The following is an 18,550-nucleotide window of genomic DNA, read 5'->3' as shown; positions in this document are numbered from 1 at the left end:
AAAGATGACCCCACACTCTCCAATTTCAATTTCTTTATTCCAGTATAAACTACAAAATTTATAAATAGGACACATAATAATGATACATAAAAGACGTAAAAATGTACAATCATGAAAGCATGAAACAAATAAAAAATAAGATGGAGGATTAGAAGGTTGAAAGATTCAAAGGATTAGAACAGAGATTCTAAGAACCCATTTTGAATATAAATGGCTACTCAGTAGATAAATGAGTTCTTAAAAAGCATCATTTTAAAAGTTGGCAAGATAGTAGGAATACGTATATTGTACTTGTTGGTTCTATAGCACAGAGAGATCAACTAGGAGTAAAGTGGGTGATTTTTAGAACTATGTATATTCTTAGCTAGTCTTATGCATTCATTTTTAGCAGCAGTGTTTACTTTACCAACCAGGCTTTCATAGTCGAGATTAAACTACTGAACTCAACCCGACTTAACTCCACTTCCCGTATTGCGAGAAGTCATGGTGAGGGGGAGTATTGTGTGTGTCTGTGTGTGTGTATGCTGCAGATGATGACTGAGCAAGATCTTGCCAGCTTTCTTTTCCAACTATCTTCTGTATCCCGACAGACAGGAGGCACTTTTTTACACCAACAGCTGATAATATACATTAAAAAGGGATAAGAGTATTTTGCCATGACAGAAACCAGGTTTAGCAATTCATAAAGTGACAGTAGAGTAGTTTTGAAATATTTAATAGTAGTCAGAATACGTCTTTGATGAGGTGTTTTTAATGTCATCATAAACAATTCATGAATATTCATGTTGGTTTTTCGTAGGTGTTTTCATGTTCTCTGCAAGGGGGTCTGATGAAGGCTATGGACGGCAACCAGGCCAGAATGAACGACAGGTTCTTCTTGGGCGGACCCACAGATGTGAGAGGTTTCAACTTCAGAGGCATTGGACCACAGGACAGTGGTGAGTATTGGGTAGGAGGTGATGGACCACAGAACAGTGTTATAGGTATAGGGTAGGGGTGATGGACCTCTGGAAAGTAGTTGGTACAGGACAGGGGACTTGGACTACAGGAAAGTGATGTCAATATGGTTGGGGCATCAGACCACAGTGCAGTGGTTAGTATAGGGGTTATCGACCAGAGTATAGTGGTAGGTAAAGGGTAGTGGTGATACACCACTGGAAAGTGGTTGGTACAGGACAGGGGACTTGGACCACAGGAAAGTGATGTATATAGGGTCGGGGCAACAGACCACAGTGCAGTGGTTAGTATAGGGGTGATAGACCAGAGTAAAGTGGTAGGTATAGGGTAGGGGTGATGGAACACTGGAAAGTGGTTGGTACAGGGCAGGCGAATTGGACCACAGGAAATGATGTACATAGTATTGGGGCATTGGAACACAGGATAGTGGTTACTATGAGGTAGGGGGTTATTGACCAGAGTACAGTGGTAGGCATATAGGGTAGGGCTGATGGAACACTGGAAAGTGGTGTGTATTTGGAAGTTGAATTGGATCAATGGGAATGTGATAAGTAGACTGTAGGGGTATTTGAACATATGACAGTGGTACGCATAGGGTAGGTTCATTGGGCCATGAGAATGTGGAAGGTATCCGGTAGTGTCATTGGACTTTAGGACCATGCTGGTGTAGGTTAGCCCTTGTAGGAAATTCATATTCTACCTCCCAGAGTACATATATAACCTTCATTTTCTAATTAAACCTAACTTGACCTTCTCGCCAAGCATTGACTGGTTCAATTCTTTAATTTCTGTTATATAATATTAGTATCATGGTTTTTGTTTTCAGGTAATTTTCTAGGTGCTGAATCCTACTGGGCTGCTGGTGTTCATTTGTATTCACCTTTGCCCTTTAACCCCGGGAAAGGTCGATGGGGTGACCTCTTCAGAATGCACGCCTTTGCCAATGCTGGAAATCTATGCAATGTTAACTTAGGTAAGTAATACGTATATAAACTATATTCATTGTCTCACAAAACTTCTCTCCAGGTTATTGTCAGCCGTAACTCATGCAGACATTGACGGTATGTGTGTCATGGTATGTGTGACTACTGTCTTGTATTAAAGGTCTCTATCTCCAACTGGGAAATATTCAGTTTATTTGGTACTGAAATATTTTGGTCGGAACAAAGTTGTCTAATTACTTTTGCTTGAAAAATTTCTATAAAATATCACTTTTTAAATCTCATGATCATTTTGTGTATATATACAGTATTTAAGTTTCTTGATTGGGGTTGGGTAATGCACCTTAAATTTGTTTTAAGCAAACTTCTTTCTTTTTGCTCTGATTAATTCATTTTATAAAGGAAAAAAAAAAAACCTTTCATTTCCATAGTGCTACCAGAGTGTTCAATTTGTTGCGGTAAAGCTTTTTTGTCTCAATGTTCCTTTTTTTTTTGGCAGATAATCCCAATTTTCCGGATCAGCTGAGAAAACTCCAAGAAAACGTTAGATGGAGTTACGGTGCCGGTATGTTACTGAGGATAGGAAGAGTGGCGAGGTTTGAATTGAATTACTGCATACCGAAGGCAGCACAACCTACAGACAGGTACGCCCTCTTTTAATAACAATCTGCTGTATACTTCTGTAAATCTGTTTCTAGCTGTCATCAAGCAGTCAGATTTGTTCCACACAGCCAATGTTACCTTATTCTATGTAAAGCAGGGTTTTCCTAACTTTATCCCCACACAAACCCCCTGTGGAAGTTAGAGTTGTCCACGAACCCCCAACTTTTCGAGACACGATCTGAGTCATTATTATACTATAATACGCATAACAATGCTTCGTAAATGATCAAGTTCATAGTGTAATATTGTAGAGTTTGGCGATAAGTACAACTTTTGTACATAATAAATTATATGATATATCAGATTTTAGTTCAAACAAAAGGTACTCTAGTTTTGACTTTAAGAAACGTCTCACGAACCCCCTGGGATGGACTCACGCACCCCCTGGGGTTCATGCACCCCAGTTAGGGAGCCCCTGATCTAAAGGAAGGAGGACAAAGTTGTCGTAGCCCAGGGAAGGTGGTTTTGTTTTTACGGCCTCCTTGTGGGAGAAAAAATGGTTTTGTAGTGTACCTTTGTGAAGATAAAAAGCTCTTTCTTGCATACAATGTGACTACAGTAATTCAGTAGTTTTTCCAGTCTTGAAACCCTAACTTTTTTATTCCACTCTCTTGAAATATTTATGTCAGTTGTCTCCTAATATCAGAATACACCATGCATGCCATAATGGAGAGCTTTCTTTCGTCAGAGATTGTTGAGGAGTGATGTAAACTTTTGCCCTTTAATCTTTCTTCCATTCCCATTTCTACCCTCTTTTTTCTTTGTTTTTTCTCGACAGCATTGTCTCGGGTGTACAGTTTGGAGTCGGAGTTAGTTTCTTATAACCCTGAAATGCAACAATTTGCGAAGAATATCCCCTCAAAAAATGACTCTCTTGGCAAATGGATATCCTATATGTGGAGAAACTACACACAGCAGACAAGAATGTAGTTAATATATGAAATGGTTCAGTTTTCCTAAAAATTTGATGACCTGGTTGCTAGACCAAAGACTGGCTTTTGTGAAAAAAAGGGTGGTTTTTGTCTTTCTTTTTTTCTTGTGAAAATGATGAAAGTCCTGAAAGTTCATGTTAATATGAAGTTCTGAAAAATAGTAAGAGGATAATATACCAGAAAAAACAACATATTTTTCTGTTCCTTTTTGCCCACACAAATTTGACCAGGATCCATGATAGGTAGCATTATATGTTTTTGCAAGCAAATCCAACAGAAAAGTAAATATTATTTATGGGACACAAAATTTTCTGTGTTAAGATTAAAATGGTAAACAACAAATGGTAAATCAGAAATCAATAAGATAAGTCCAACCGCATGAAAGAAGTATGTAATTATGTGCGACTATTATCGTTTTGTTTCTTTAGGGCGACACAAAAATACAACCAGGAGTGTAGTGTTCATTCAGGCAATGGGGCAGTGCTCAAGAGCAATAGGGGTGGGGGGGAGGGGGGGTCACTAGCTTCTGAAACCTAATCAAATCCAAAGTTCAAGATGCCAGTGTACAACTTTCATTCTAGTATCGTGGGCCTTATCCATGTACAAGATAAGATTATTGGGATATTTGCTGAAAGTTACTCTTAGGATATAGGGAGAAGGGGAGATTGAATGCCCCCTCACATTTCTTCTGCTAATTGCTATTACCCGACACAAACTACAGCGTTAAGACATGCATATTTACTGCAAGTCTCAGTTTGTGCTTCCATTTCAATCATGTGAACTTGATTATAACAACTTTTCTGCTTTATAATGAAATAAAGTTGTACCCTTCATAGCTTCTTTGGACTAAAAGTTTGTAGACTTGGTCACCCATATTTTCCACGTATGAACGATCACAAAACATGATGAAAGGGTCTGTACTGATTATTTTCTAAAACTACTGTAAGCTGAAGGTCTGTATTGTTTGTTAAGCTGAATCACAAGTTAGTTTAGTTTTAGTGTAAGATATCCTACTGGTGCACAACACGGTATCAACCTGCTAGCACTCATGTACGTCTTTGTCTGTTACTTCAGGTCGGCAAAAAACTCATAACTAATTAATGTACGAGCTAATTAATGTAAAGCTGGATGATGTCACAGCTCTTCCAATATCTATGAACTCAACTCCTAAGAATTAAGGAAGTATTTTAAGCTTACGTCCTCTGCAAATACAAACTATTTGCAAACTAACTCAAGGGAGCCGCATCACCTCTCTTGTCACCCCTTCATGGGTTTGTTTGAGATCAAAGAAATGCAATCATTACGGTCACATACGAAAGACTGCTGTTGACCAGCGAAAATATTCATCATGACATCTCTATCAAACTTTATAGCATTTGGGAAACATTCAACTTCATCTATCTAATGCTAGTAAACTTCGCCTTTTTTGTAACCTCCTAAAATTTGTTTTAATGTTGTATCAGTGCCTATCTCATCCTATCTTGCTCTGGTAATAGATCAGGTTATTATTTTTATTTTTTTTATATTTTTAAGCGTCTGCTCTATCGGTCAGGTTTAGTTGCTAGACTCTTGCAGGTGGTGCTCCATGAGTGCAGTGTGGTATATGGAATGGAATCAGAGTTAATACTTAAATTGGAGTCAAGCTCCTGGTTATTAAGAAAGAATAGAAAACCATAACACCAAACAAAATACTTTTGCATGTTAAACATTAAAAAAGTTTCTTTGTATTTCTGTGACAAAGATTAAATAGCATATAATGTCAGAAGAGTAAGTCAATAAAATGGAATTGAAAAACAAAAGACAATTGTGTATTATTCTTGGTGCTGCTTCTCCAAGTTCCATCCAGACATTGAGTGTTAATTTAAACAATTTAAACATTTTGGTGATGAAAGCAAATAATACCTTGAAAGTGTTAGTAAAACGCTTGTTGTAGTTACAGCATTATGTCTCTTTCTAACTTTAATACAGGCGGTTTGAATTTTTGCATCTTAAAACTATGCAACCTTTTTCCCCTGGCAACCAAATATAATACAGTTTTAAGTATAATACAATTTTTTTTATGTAGCATTTCTTCCCTTACTCAAATATCTGCAATTATCTGTATGTGGTTTGACCTGTTCAGGACAATAACAACCAGCGTAGCCAGCGTTAGCGTTTTTACACTAGATCTAGCGTTTTTAGTCTTTTCTGGGTGCTAGCTTACTTTTTTTTTCTAATTTTGGTAATTTTAGCATTTTTTGCCTAAAACTAGTTAAATTTACCAAAAATAGACCATTTTTCAGATTTTTCAGTCCAAATTCTTTCTTGAAGACCCATCCAAATTTATTTTGAGTATTTTTCCCAATCTTTGGAATTTCCTACCGAAAATTTCCATATTTTCAAATTTTCTGGGTCAGACTATCACTCAAATCAACTATTCAAAATCTATTTTGTGATCGGTGACCATTCATCCTACGAATCTGTGCTAAATTGACTCGAAACAACACAGAAGTTAGGGAAACTACCATTTAGCGTTTTCTGGGGTTTTATTTTCGTAAATCTAGCGTTTTTCGTCGACTGTCGCTGGTAACGCTGATAACAACACTTCCTGCTTGTGCCATCTGTCAACACAACAATGTTGAATGTATATATAGAGGACTTAGGGTTTTTGTTGTCAATAAGACAGATCCCCCAAGCATGAAGTTCATCCACCTTTTTTCCTTTTTGAGTTACCTTGTATACAAGCAAGTGTCACATACGCACACACATGTGCCATCATCATTGTATAAATTCCTTCTGCCTCCAGCAAGGAATCGAAAATCTGGTGAGGGTGAGGGGATGGGGTGAGTATTCAGCCCACTCCTTATACTTGACAGTCAAAGCTACAGCAAATCCCTAAAAGGAATTTTAACCCACAGTGGTTCATAACCCCCCACCCCCAGCATCTTCACATTAACAATTCTTGCATGGTACTCATATATCATTGATCTCCCCCCCCCCCCCTCACCACCTTCAATGCTTCTCACCTCGCATTCCCATTGAAAATGAAAACAATTAGTAATTTATTTATATCAGTTTTCATTGAATCTGACATATCATCCCGCATCGATTATGCCGAGTAAGAGAACCCCCCCCCCGCCCCACTCCACCCCCAAAGCATCATTTTGCATTGTAAATATCTACTTCTTCAACTGTCTGAATCACATTTATAACTTAAATAAAAACATCAGGAGTGTCTATAAGGCGTCTCTCAAGGTGGGTTTAATAATGTAAAGTTTTGAAGAACAAATAGATAAATGAAAAAACCGTCTGTTACCATATTTTGTAACATCAACATCAGAAAGAAGTGTTGAAGATAATAGCAATTCCATTAGCCCTGATTCTGGCAACTTAAAAGTAAACCAAGTGAATTTGATTTAGTCTTCAACATTTTGTTCCACTGTCACATTTTCATAATAGTACACGTGTAAAACCAAAATGAAAATTTAAAAAAAAATTGTGAGTTTTACTTTATTTTAAGAAATGAGTCATGATTAGTTAAACCTAATGACCTACATTATAATAAGATATTTTAGACAAATTAGCATTAACAAAAATATTCATAAAAACCAACACAAAGAGCTGTTATTTAAATACAAGTAAAATGGAATAGAATATTCAGATATGAAACTGAAATTTCATTTTCCATGTTAAGATTTTTCTGCATTATTCGAATATTAGAAAGTTAACTTTCAAATGTAAATTTGGCAATAGAAGGCACAGAAAATACACATAAAGTGGAACATGTTAAATTTTTAAAATGCTATCAAATGAAATAATGATTTCAATTAAAATATTAACATAACTTCACCAAAACAAATGAAACGTCAGTACTGATAATAATTTTTATATCCAATATGCTTCTTATTTCAAGGGATATACCCGTGGCATAAAATGTGACACTTTATACGGTAAATACTGTTATGTCATACTGTTAGTTGAAAAGCCCATCTCTATATCTTGTTCCTGAGTCAAGGCATTGTTGCTTGAATTTAACCTATTTCCAAAGATAAACCCTTCCTCATAGTTCCAACTTTCCCACGCTTTAAAGCAAATAAAATTCAAGACTTTTCCAATACCAAAACACGACTTACGGTTTACATTGAAGACGACAATTAAATGAAAAGAGGCAAGAAAGTAGAGAGGAGTCTATAAAGAATTTTTTTTTATAAAACAAGAGAATTCTTTGTATTTCTTGCTGACCGATTGCCCTCGCAAGTTTTACAACCTGAAAATGATATTTATGAAGGAATTGGATGTACATTCCTGAAGTTGCTAAGAGGTGTGTGCGTCGTCTTACGAACTGGTAAAAAATATTTTTAGCCCTTGATTTTCCTTTTTCGAGGTACAACCACCAAGAAGAGGCAAAAGGTTTAAATGTTTTAAGTATAACATTCAAGGAATGGCAAAAATCTACAGGAACTTAAAAATACTGCTCAAACACAGTCTAAATATCTGCTAGAACTTAAGTACTTTGGAATACAAATGTTCCGCATATTGAATAGCCTCATGACAACATAAGGCTAATGCCTTTTTTTTTTGAGCAAAATTTTCTCAAGCTATAAAAATATGACAACATAAGGCTAATGCCTTTTTTTTTGAGCAAAATTTTCTCAAGCTAAAAAAATATGACTGCATCGCATCTATTGAAAACTATTTCTTTTTAGACTAAATGTAATTCCAAAATATATATATATAAAACAAGACAATTTGTCTATTTCTTTTTCTGACCTTCGAATGACCTCACAAGTCTCCGACTAACGGAGTACGCTCGTTGTCCGATGAGTTGACTGTGCCGCTGGTGAGTACCGTTTCCTCCCTGCTCCTCATTCGAAGTAGCCTCCTCCTCTCTTTGAAAGATCTGTAGGGACACGTCGGAAAGTCGCTCTCCCGTCTGTTGAGATATTTCTGAGTCGCCACGCCACCGACGACGAGAAAGAACCACAGCGTTATCAGAGTGTAGTCTGTGTCGAGAGTAAAGGACCAGTAAGGTTTTATACCAATTGAGACAAATTTGTGTGAGAATATATGATCAGAGGTAAAAAATTTTAAAGCAGATACCCAGTTGGGACAATTTTTTCTATATATATTAGCAAAGGCAAATTTTTTCTATAGTAGCAAAGGACCAGTAAGGTTTATACGAATTGAGACAAATTTGTGCGACAATTTGTAATCAAAGGTAACATTTTTAAAGCGGATACCCAGTTGGGACAATTTTTTCTATAATATTAGCAAAGTTTTTTCTATAGTAGCAAAGATCCAGCAAGGTTTATACGAATTGAGACAAATTTGTGCGAGAATATGTCATCAGAGGTAAACATTTTTAAGGCGGATACCCAGTTGGGACAATTTTTTCTATACTGTCGTGTTATGTGCCGCTTCGGAGCACTGGTATTTTCAGTACGAGCAGTATGAATATCATGTTTCTATCAGATCAAGGTTAGGAACTGCTTGTACTGACAATACCAGTGCTATGAAGCATGATATTGGAGTACAGTTTAGAGAGGTATTAGCATTAGGGAATTGTCCGGACTAGCTGAAGCGGACGGTCTTGTGATGAATATTCATAAATAAAATATGAAATTTTATCAGGGTTCCATTTAGCATGTCACGATAGATGTTGATCTGAACTGATATCCTGTTCTTATAATTCTACTTATTATACGATGGAGCTCTAAGTCTTCACAGACAAACACCTCAGCAATCCAGGAAATGATTCACATTGCATGATTTGTGAATTCATAATGGCAAATGGTTTGCAGAAGCATAATTTAGTTTCCCTTTCATATATTACAAGTGGATTAAATTTGCCTGAAAAATGTGATGCATTTGGAATGATTGCTTACCTATGAATGTAAACTGAATTCATGAGTTCATTGACATAATAATTAGTATTTTGAAAATGTTATCTCTCACAGCATAACAAGTCAATTTCAGCTAAGTTGCCATGGTAATGTCTCTCACTATATTGTTGCCGGATACATTAATTAATCTAAGAAGTTTTACAGAATTTTATTTTTAATGCAATCAATTTCTGGCAACAGTATTTTCCTATACATGCAAAAATTTGCTGACTGACAAAAAATGTTCTTACCAACTGGACTTTTGGGTAGAATGAAGACCGCTTGACCAAAGTTTTCAGTTGAAGCTCGATGGACAATATTCTGAACGATGTAATGCAAAATTCCTCCAAAGAAGAAACTCAGAGTGGCTATCATCATGTAAGAGCCAATCACAGCACAAGCTAAATAGCTCACCTGAATATTCAAGAGATAAAGAACCAATAGATGAAAAGTAAAGCAGTGGCTATTATCATGTAAGAGCCAATCACAGCACAAGCTAAATAGCTTACCTGAATATGAATATTCAAGAGATAAAGAACCAATAGATGAAAACTAAACCAGTGGCTATCATTATGTATGCTTGTATAATGCTAACAACTAAACAACCCACCTGAATTTTTCAGAAATAAAAAAGTAAATAGATATAAAAGCTAACGGTATGTTTATTATCTTGTAAGAGCCACCTACAGCTCAAACTTAATTGCTTACCTGAATGTTCAAGAAAATACAAACCAAAAGATGAAACAACTGCATTGGCTTATCATCACATATGAAACAATGAATGCTAACAAATTACTTGAAGGTTCAAGAAATAAAAGAACCGATATATGAAAACAAAGGCACCAATGTATGAGGTGATTAAATATTACCTGAATATTCAGGAATTAACTTATAGATGAGAGCTCATTTCTTGCCCATCATTCATGTACAAACAAATCACAGCACAAGCTAAATGATGTATGTCAACATTCTTTTTATTATCATCTTTTTAATATTCCCTTTTTTTTCTTTATTTCTAAGGAAAACGGCGATGAAAAAAATTAAAAAACTCACCCACAATTGAAAGATTAGTCCAAATATAGGCACCACTAAGATACTACTCGCAAAGGCAAGTCCGAAGGCTGCATTGTTCTGCCATATACTCATATAACCTATGAACGAGATAAATATGAATTAATGATAAGAAGTTTCCAAGTACATCACCCTAGAAAATTTGGGTTTAACCAAGGTATACCAATTTCAATGTACATATGTATGTATGTATTTTAGATCCTCCTGCAAGCAGGATCTCGGCGAAGAATCCATCATTGGCTTATCAAAGCCGTAAGCTGACCGAAGTCAGTCTCTTACATTCATATTTAACGTCCACGATTATGAATTGTCAATTGTCAACAACTCTGTAACTGGACGACATACATTAATATTGGAGTGACTCGAACTTGGGACCTTATGATTGAAAGGCACCAGCGTTAACCACTGAGCTAACACTCGGCATTAACCACTGAGCTAATCCTGAGCTACAAGGTGCTTATGTACCGAGGACTAATCTCTATGTAAGGCCTGCTTTGCACACAAAACAGAGAGATCATACCCTGACATAACCTTGGCTCTTGCGATCTCAACATTGATAGTCGTGAAGACCACAAAAGTCTTACAACTGACCCCTAGCATATTGAATGACTGATTACTCCACTCTGTTTACTGTTAACAAACATTGCTGCCAAAAAGTCTCATGCACCTGTAACACCAATTTTTAACTCTCTTCGAACTGTACCAGCCAAACTCTGTGTAGAATTGGGTGCTTTTTCTAGCAGCCTTAACCTGCTTTCAAGCCAAGTTATTGATGCGAACCGCGGATGGCGGGGGAAATTACCGGATTTAGGGTCCTTTGCTTCGAGCTCACAAGTTATCAATGAGGATGCAAGAGTGTTCTTGCGTTGAAACAATGGCTGACAATTTATTACAAACTCTATTAAATGATAAGGGGTTTACGAGGCGAACCCCGGAGCTCTGCAGAGACGCTGCTGGCCATGATGACAGCGTATACAGAACAAACAGAACACACGTGCAAAAGCTATGAACACAACTAAAGCTACATTACAGTATATTACGTAACACATATAAATATTCAAAGGGTGCAAACAACAAAATTTCACTTCACTACATTATATCTTACCAAATGGAGTGAAAAACAGCACCGATGAAAGCTGGAATCCGAGAACAAGGCTTATCCACAAAACTGTCGGCAATACCCTTCCAAAGCGCCACCAGAGGCCCGTGAGAGTTGCACCACCCAGAGTACCGAGTGTCACAGATACCGTATAGACGCCTACGGATGAGAAGAAAATTCTCGACACTTTACTCATCATCATTGGAATTGGTCCATCGTCTAGAGCAGGGGTTCCCTTACTGGGGTGCGAAACCCCAGGGGGTGCGTGAGTCCATCCCAGGGGGTTCGTGAGACGTTTCTGAAAGTCAAAACTTTAGTACTTTTTGTTGAGCTAACATCTGATATGTCCTATAATTTAGTAATGTACAAAAAGTCGTACCTATCGACAAACTCTTTTCGCTTTCCATACATACTGTATGTTGCCATAGTAGTACCGTACCATGCATGTGATACTTGATCTTTTACGAAGCACTGTTATGAGTATTATAGTATAATATATACTAATGACTCGTATCGTGTCTTGAAAAGTTGGGGGACAACTGTGACATCCACAGGGGGTTCTCGGGGGTATAAAGTTAGGGAAACCCCTGGTCTAGAGAGTAACCCTTCCCGGTGATCAGGAAACAAACACCCAACTTGTATGAAGTAACAATAGCCTACTCACCGTATGGGTACAAGTCCGTGTGTGCGGTAAAAATCACAAAAGAGGCAAGAACGCTTGGCAAGAACCCAAACATGTAAACCTCTGAAGAGATGGGAAGCAAACAAGAAAAAATAGGGTTAAGAGATGAGGGAAATTGTGAGAAACACTTAGAATAGCTTCAGCAGGGATGAGAAGAAAGGACACTAGCATGTACTGTACATACATACTTGCTCACGCATGCATGCATACATACATATATACATACATACATGTTTGTTTTATGCTATGTTGAATATGTTGTGTTTATACGTGAAGTGATAAACCAAATAAACAAAACCAAATGAAACATGTATACACGCACACACAAATACACACACACAAATACACACACATATCTCTACACACACCCACCCAAGTGTGATTTACATTCAACCCGAGGACCCCATTATTTTCCCTATTGTTCAAATCCATGTACCCTAACCTTAACAAGACCCCTGAACAAAAGAATTCTTCTTCTGACGTGGGGATACTTTTGAAATGAGGTTTGAGGACGTGGAATTCCTTTGCTCAAGTCCTCAATCAGAATACAAACAAGGGCATGCATACACACACAGACATGAATTCATACACACATGAATACGTACAAATATATATACACGCATACATACACACATACATACATGATAACTTCAATCTCTTAGCTATATTTCATGGGTCATGGATGACTTGGGAGGACAGGATGGTAGTGAGGAGGAGGAGGAGGAGGAGGAGGAGGAGGAGGAGGAGGAGGAGGAAGAGGAGGAGGAGGAGGAGGAGGAGGAGTGGAAACAATGCCGGTGGAAGAGGGGAGGTGAAGAAGTAGAACGGCAAAGAAATTGATACTGATCATCTTATTCTACGTACCATTCTGAAAAAGAATGTGAGAAATAGAGATGTACCAGAGCTAATCTCTCAACTCTCAACTTACCGTATAAAAAGGTCCAATGGCCTAAGAAGCATAGAATCACACCCAGCAAACCACAAAAAGTGTACACTAAAGTAGGACCCATATCTGTAGATGGAAAAAAAAATATATAAATAACAATAAATTAATAATAATGATGATGATACAAATCAAGTGGCTCCAGGATGATGATACCAAACAGGTTTTTCTATCAGATCCCATCCTTAGTATATATATATATATATATATTTTTTTTTTATATTAATATTTTAGCTGTGTCAATTTTATTCTTAATATTCATATTTTAAGGGTTACAGTATGTCATTTTGTTGTCATTGTAAAGTGCTCTTGAACATGCTTAAGCATGAAAAGAGCGCTATATAAATTTGGTAAATAATAATATTCATAATAATAATAATAATAATAATCTTTGGCACTCCTGATCAGTAGCTTACAATCACATTATAATAAAGTTTGTATTTCTTTTAGCAAAGTTTCCAAACTTGGAAGGAAGTAACATTTAAATCAGTCCATTATGCCTTTGTGATATGTGAATACACAATATCATCTCTCTCATTTTGTCAACCCCTTTGAATTAACCTACTTCCATATTTTCCCAAAAGCCTGTGGATTCTATTTTGCACCTATATTATCTCATCAGTGTATAACAGACTTATACTACTTTACAAGTAGACCTTCCTTTAGTAGTAATGAGTGCAAGGCTCTGAGTATGAATATAGAACTATTTAAAGCAATTATTCCAAAACTACTTTTGAAATGTCTCAGGTATGAGTAACCAAAATGAACGATGCAGAATGTGAGGAAAGGTTATTAATGCTGCTAGAATAACAGTAGGTGCATAGACTCACCACAAGTCTGGTGTACAGACTTATCACAAGTCTGGTGTACAGACTCACCACAAGTCTGGTGTACAGACTCACCACAAGTCTGGTGTACAGACTCACCACAAGTCTGGTGTACAGACTAACCACAAGTCGGGTGTACAGAATCACTACAAGTCTGATGTACAGAATCACCACAAGTCTGCTGTACAGACTCACCACAAGTCTGGTGCATAGACTCACCACAAGTCTGGTGTACAGAATCACCACAAGTCTGGTGTACAGAATCACCCCAAGTCTTGTGCACAGACTCACCGTAAGTCTGGTGTACAGACTCACCACAAGTCTGGTGTACAGAATCACCACAAGTCTGGTGTACAGAATCACCACAAGTCTGGTGTACAGAATCATCACAAGTCTGGTGTACTGACTCACTACAAGTCTGGTGCATAGACTCACCACAAGTCTGGTGTACAGACTCACCCCAAGTCTGGTGCACAGACTCACTACAAGTCTAGTGTACAGACTCACCACAAGTCTGGTGTACAGACTCACCACAAGTCTGGTGTATAGACTCACCACAAGTCTGGTGTACAGACTCACCACAAGTCTGGTGTACAGACTCACCACAAGTCTGGTGTACAGACTCACCACAAGTCTGGTGTACTGACTCACCACAAGTCTGGTGTACAGAATCACCACAAGTCTGGTGCACAGACTCACCACAAGTCTGGTGTACAGAATCACCACAAGTCTGGTGTACAGACTCACCACAAGTCTGGTCTGGTATACAGAATCACCACAACTCTGTTGTACAGACTCACCACAAGTCTGGTGTACAGACTCACCACAAGTCTGGTGTACAGACTCACCACAAGTCTGGTGTACAGACTCACCACAAGTCTGGTGTACAGACTCACCACAAGTCTGGTGTACAGACTCACTTCAAGTCTGGCGTAAAAATAGACGCCACCCTCTCTCTTTCTCTCACCCCCATCGACTGCAATACACATTCCTCCCATACATGTATACATTCTCACCTGTGTAAGTACACACCACACTGCCTTGCGACTTCTCATCGCAGGCATAGTCGATGAGAGGCACGTAAGCAGCGGTTGTCATGTTCTTGGCTGGATCGAATACCAACACATTGTGAACGATGCCCCGGTTCTTAAATAAGGCCAGGAAAACTTCCTTCTTTTGTAACGCTGTGAATGATGAGACCTGGAGGTAAAGAAAGAGGCACATAAAATCATCTTAATTGTAATGAAAGGTTCGGAAACATTGACTCACGTTTCTAATTTTTGTGTCCCATTCTGTTTCCCAGAAGTCCTATGTTTTGTGTTGAAGATCTGAGGTTTAGCTTCTATTTCTTGGGAAGGAAAAAAATGTTGTCTGTAATTATATGAGCAGAATCTTATAAATTTGATAAGCTATCCCCTCTCCCTCCATTCCCACCACCCCTTCCCCCCCCTTCCCCAAATCACTCCCTCTTCACTATTCAAATTCCAACCTCAACATAAACTTAAAAGTTACCTTCTGTCCATGCTTCATGATATTCGTAGGCGTGGACATTTTCTCGACGGCGCCAAACATGACCGTCTCCGAGTAGCTTTTGGTCGGCATGTAATAAATGTAGAGATCGTACAAGAGTGCCATTGCCGGAGACTTGGATCCTGCATAGCACGGCGAGCCTTTCGGAGATCCGACATTAGCCGCAGCAAATTTTATCAAGGCAAGATCGGGCGCCTCAGTCAAATGTAAATTGGGTTCGTTTTCGGGTACGAAGACCTGATTGCAGGCACCAGGAATTGGATCTGAGGGGGGGAACGAACGGATTAAAGGGGTGAAACTTAACAGCATATATCATCTATTTTCACTTTTGACAGGTTCAATACTATCATGTTATTATCACTGACCATTTCCTGTCCACAGGAATAAGCCATCTTGTGGAAACAATGAGCGAATTTTGAGTTTTGGTAAATAAAAGAGACAACCAACACAGGCTTCAGTTTTGCGAACTGAACGAGCTCAATGGTATATTACTGTACACTCAGTAAAGGTTTCTTGACGATAACTACGCCAGCCAATCAAGAATGGTTCTTTCATGTATGCCTTACTGATGCTTGACACACGGGCATGGATTCATCTATATTTGTCATTTTAGTATTTTGAATTCCAGGTAGGTCCTCATCTTTTGTAATATATTACATCATTTGTAAGTTTTGACAATTATGATGGCAGTGACCACTAACCACATGGCTGTGGCAGCTGTGCATGCCCTGTCCTGTAGTCTACATATGGAGGTTAGTGATAACTAAGACCAATGTATGCATTCACACTAGTACATCATACAGTACAGTACTACAGGCCTGTACTGTCTTTTAACTTCTAAGGTAAAATGTAGGTAAATTTTTACCATTTGCTTGAAACAGTGTGATCATCATCACAGTGTGGACTGTATGGTTGACGTACGACTGGACAGTCCAACTCGCAACAGACTCACTCTCCCCTGTGTAACGCAATAAGCCTTCGTGGCGGCCCGTGATGCTTTCTCTCGACCATGAGTCGTTCAACCCTACTTCATCCTGTAAACTGTGGAACTGGGTCATCACAGCCACAGCATTTTCAAGCTCAACCTCTAAGGTATATATAGTGCTGTCTTCTATGAAACAGTTGAACAATTGATTTGAAGGAACCGTAAACCTGAAGGGAGCTGCAAACGGACACAGAAACGAAAGAAATGAAATCACAATTTTAATTGAGGGTTTCAAAAAGTAGCAGTGGTGGATGAAGGAAGAGGGAGTTCATTAAATGGATATTCCAATGGCTGAAGACAATTGCTTAAATAAATGAAAATTCAGGAAATTTCTGCATTTCTAGGTCAAACCATATTCTCATATACTGTAGTACTTGATTAGCAATTCTGACTTTTTTCAGATTTGGTGATACTGAATAGATTCTGGAAACACAGAGTGCCTGAATGATGGCATCAAAGTACTTTCATTTTTCCTTTATAATATTTAACTGATCTCTTATTCACACTGGGAAATAATTACTGTACTCTACAAAACATAGTTTCTTTTTTTGAAATCGTGACTACAGAGAGCAAAGCAATCAACTCCAAATGCATCACACTGCTTGAAGAAGTCAACAATATTACAATAGGGAATCTACAGTGACCACATCACAGACATCAGCTCTATCATGATTTACTGTACATGCAGGGAAAAATCTTTAATTTGTAATTTACACACGAATCTTGTTTTTTTCAGTAATCTTTTCTCCAGTCATATCTTTATTCTTTTGTCATAATACAGTGTCTGGTATGTCCAAAGGTTGGACGAATAGGCTTTACACAGGGCATAAATAATCACCAGTGCATAGTTTACTTAAAATATGACTGGTTACATGTACACATCGCTTGTTTCATCAGAAAGGCCTGCTAAATACAAGTGCCAACCTGATTGAACATGACGATCAGGTAAATAAGCACCATTGCAACCCTTATTGAACTGATGATAAAGTAAATGAAAAATGAACCGAAGAACGGGTAAAAAGGGAAGAGCTGTTACTGTCCTGTGAGTTAACTTCCTACTACTTGATTCTTGATGGGCTCCTGGGAAGGAAAGTCCTGTTCAAACCCTCCCAACTTCAGCACAAAACAGATACAAAAGTTCACAACAAAAGTAAACAAACAGCACTGCACACTAATGATACACTGTACAACTCCAATTGCCTAAAAACTATACAGTTACTAATCATTTAGATTCCAGTGGTTGTCCAGTTTTGCCTTGAAAAATGCAGTCACAGAAAAAGAACCTCAGTAATAGTAGACTGTACTACACTATAGCCTACTCACAATGGCTAACATTATTCCTACTGTATCTAGTACTACTACGAGTAGGCTAGTACTAGTACAGTAGCAGTAACTTAAAATGTTAGGCCTTGCGTTTCAATGTGGAAGTACTGTAAATAGCCAAATGTTATTTACCAGACGAGTTGCACAAGTTTGGCGATGCGGCCATCCCCTCATTCATCAAGTAAACGTTGCATAACATAAGAAAGATGTTAGAAAATTTCATTTTCGACTGTAAACGTTCTATTCCAGGGAGGAGTGTATATGTACTTTGTCCACCAGCATAGCTCACTTATTGAAAAGGCTGTTTCTGTTGCTTGCAGTCACGAAATTTCTATTTTCATTCTGCAATGTTTGTCTTGTGATTCGTCCTCGGGGATTCACCTTCACATACGGATGTGCAGGCGCAGCATCATAAATCAATTCTTATAACCAGCCAGATTTTTATACGGCAACTTACCAATTCATCTTCGTGAGAGTCAGGTGCGAATATTACCCCCACCCTAGCCCCCCCCCCCCCCGTCGACAACCAACCCATTCGCTATATATCCAATATACACTGAGCATTAAATGCTCCTCATACGCAGACACCTTTACCAAGACTTTGGATAAGGGAACCGACGCTCTGTGAGAATAGGGGTGATGGTATAGGTTGTGCGGGGCCCACAGTGGTTTTGCATGGATACACTGGTGTACAGTGCACGGTTCAAAGTTGTCGGGGGGGGGGGGAGGAAATAAC

At 38.2% G+C, this 18,550-nt stretch overlaps 3 protein-coding genes across 3 annotated transcripts in view; 1 reads left to right on the top strand and 2 right to left on the bottom strand.

Annotated features, from left to right (window-relative positions):
- Positions 1–18,550, top strand: part of LOC139970217 (sorting and assembly machinery component 50 homolog A-like) — a 122,322-nt gene that overhangs the window by 5,588 nt on the left and 98,184 nt on the right. The window contains exons 8-11 of the mRNA XM_071975855.1: positions 800–938; positions 1,784–1,930; positions 2,398–2,542; positions 3,340–3,413. Coding sequence (XP_071831956.1) covers positions 800–938; positions 1,784–1,930; positions 2,398–2,542; positions 3,340–3,385 — 477 coding nt within the window. The 3' untranslated portion in view covers positions 3,386–3,413. The remainder of the gene's footprint in view (positions 1–799; positions 939–1,783; positions 1,931–2,397; positions 2,543–3,339; positions 3,414–18,550) is intronic.
- LOC139969586 (transmembrane 7 superfamily member 3-like) overlaps positions 6,965–18,550 on the bottom strand; it is a 123,188-nt gene continuing 111,602 nt past the window's right edge. The window contains exon 11 of the transcript XR_011793769.1: positions 6,965–7,739. The gene's annotated coding sequence lies outside the window, so the exon portion shown is untranslated. The remainder of the gene's footprint in view (positions 7,740–18,550) is intronic.
- Positions 8,098–18,177, bottom strand: LOC139969587 (transmembrane 7 superfamily member 3-like). Its single transcript, XM_071974689.1, has 10 exons — positions 17,947–18,177; positions 16,372–16,668; positions 15,489–15,769; positions 14,993–15,176; positions 13,135–13,218; positions 12,189–12,269; positions 11,531–11,683; positions 10,408–10,505; positions 9,606–9,768; positions 8,098–8,475 (listed from the first exon to the last, which is right to left on the bottom strand). Exons 1-10 carry the CDS (start codon positions 18,035–18,037, stop codon positions 8,255–8,257), a joined length of 1,653 nt encoding a protein of 550 aa, XP_071830790.1. The 5' UTR covers positions 18,038–18,177; the 3' UTR covers positions 8,098–8,254.

Source organism: Apostichopus japonicus, chromosome 7, assembly GCF_037975245.1.
Source record: "Apostichopus japonicus isolate 1M-3 chromosome 7, ASM3797524v1, whole genome shotgun sequence".
NCBI lineage: Eukaryota > Metazoa > Echinodermata > Holothuroidea > Aspidochirotida > Stichopodidae > Apostichopus > Apostichopus japonicus.
Note: the sequence above shows the minus strand (reverse complement) of the source record. Positions and strands in the feature narration are given on the sequence as shown.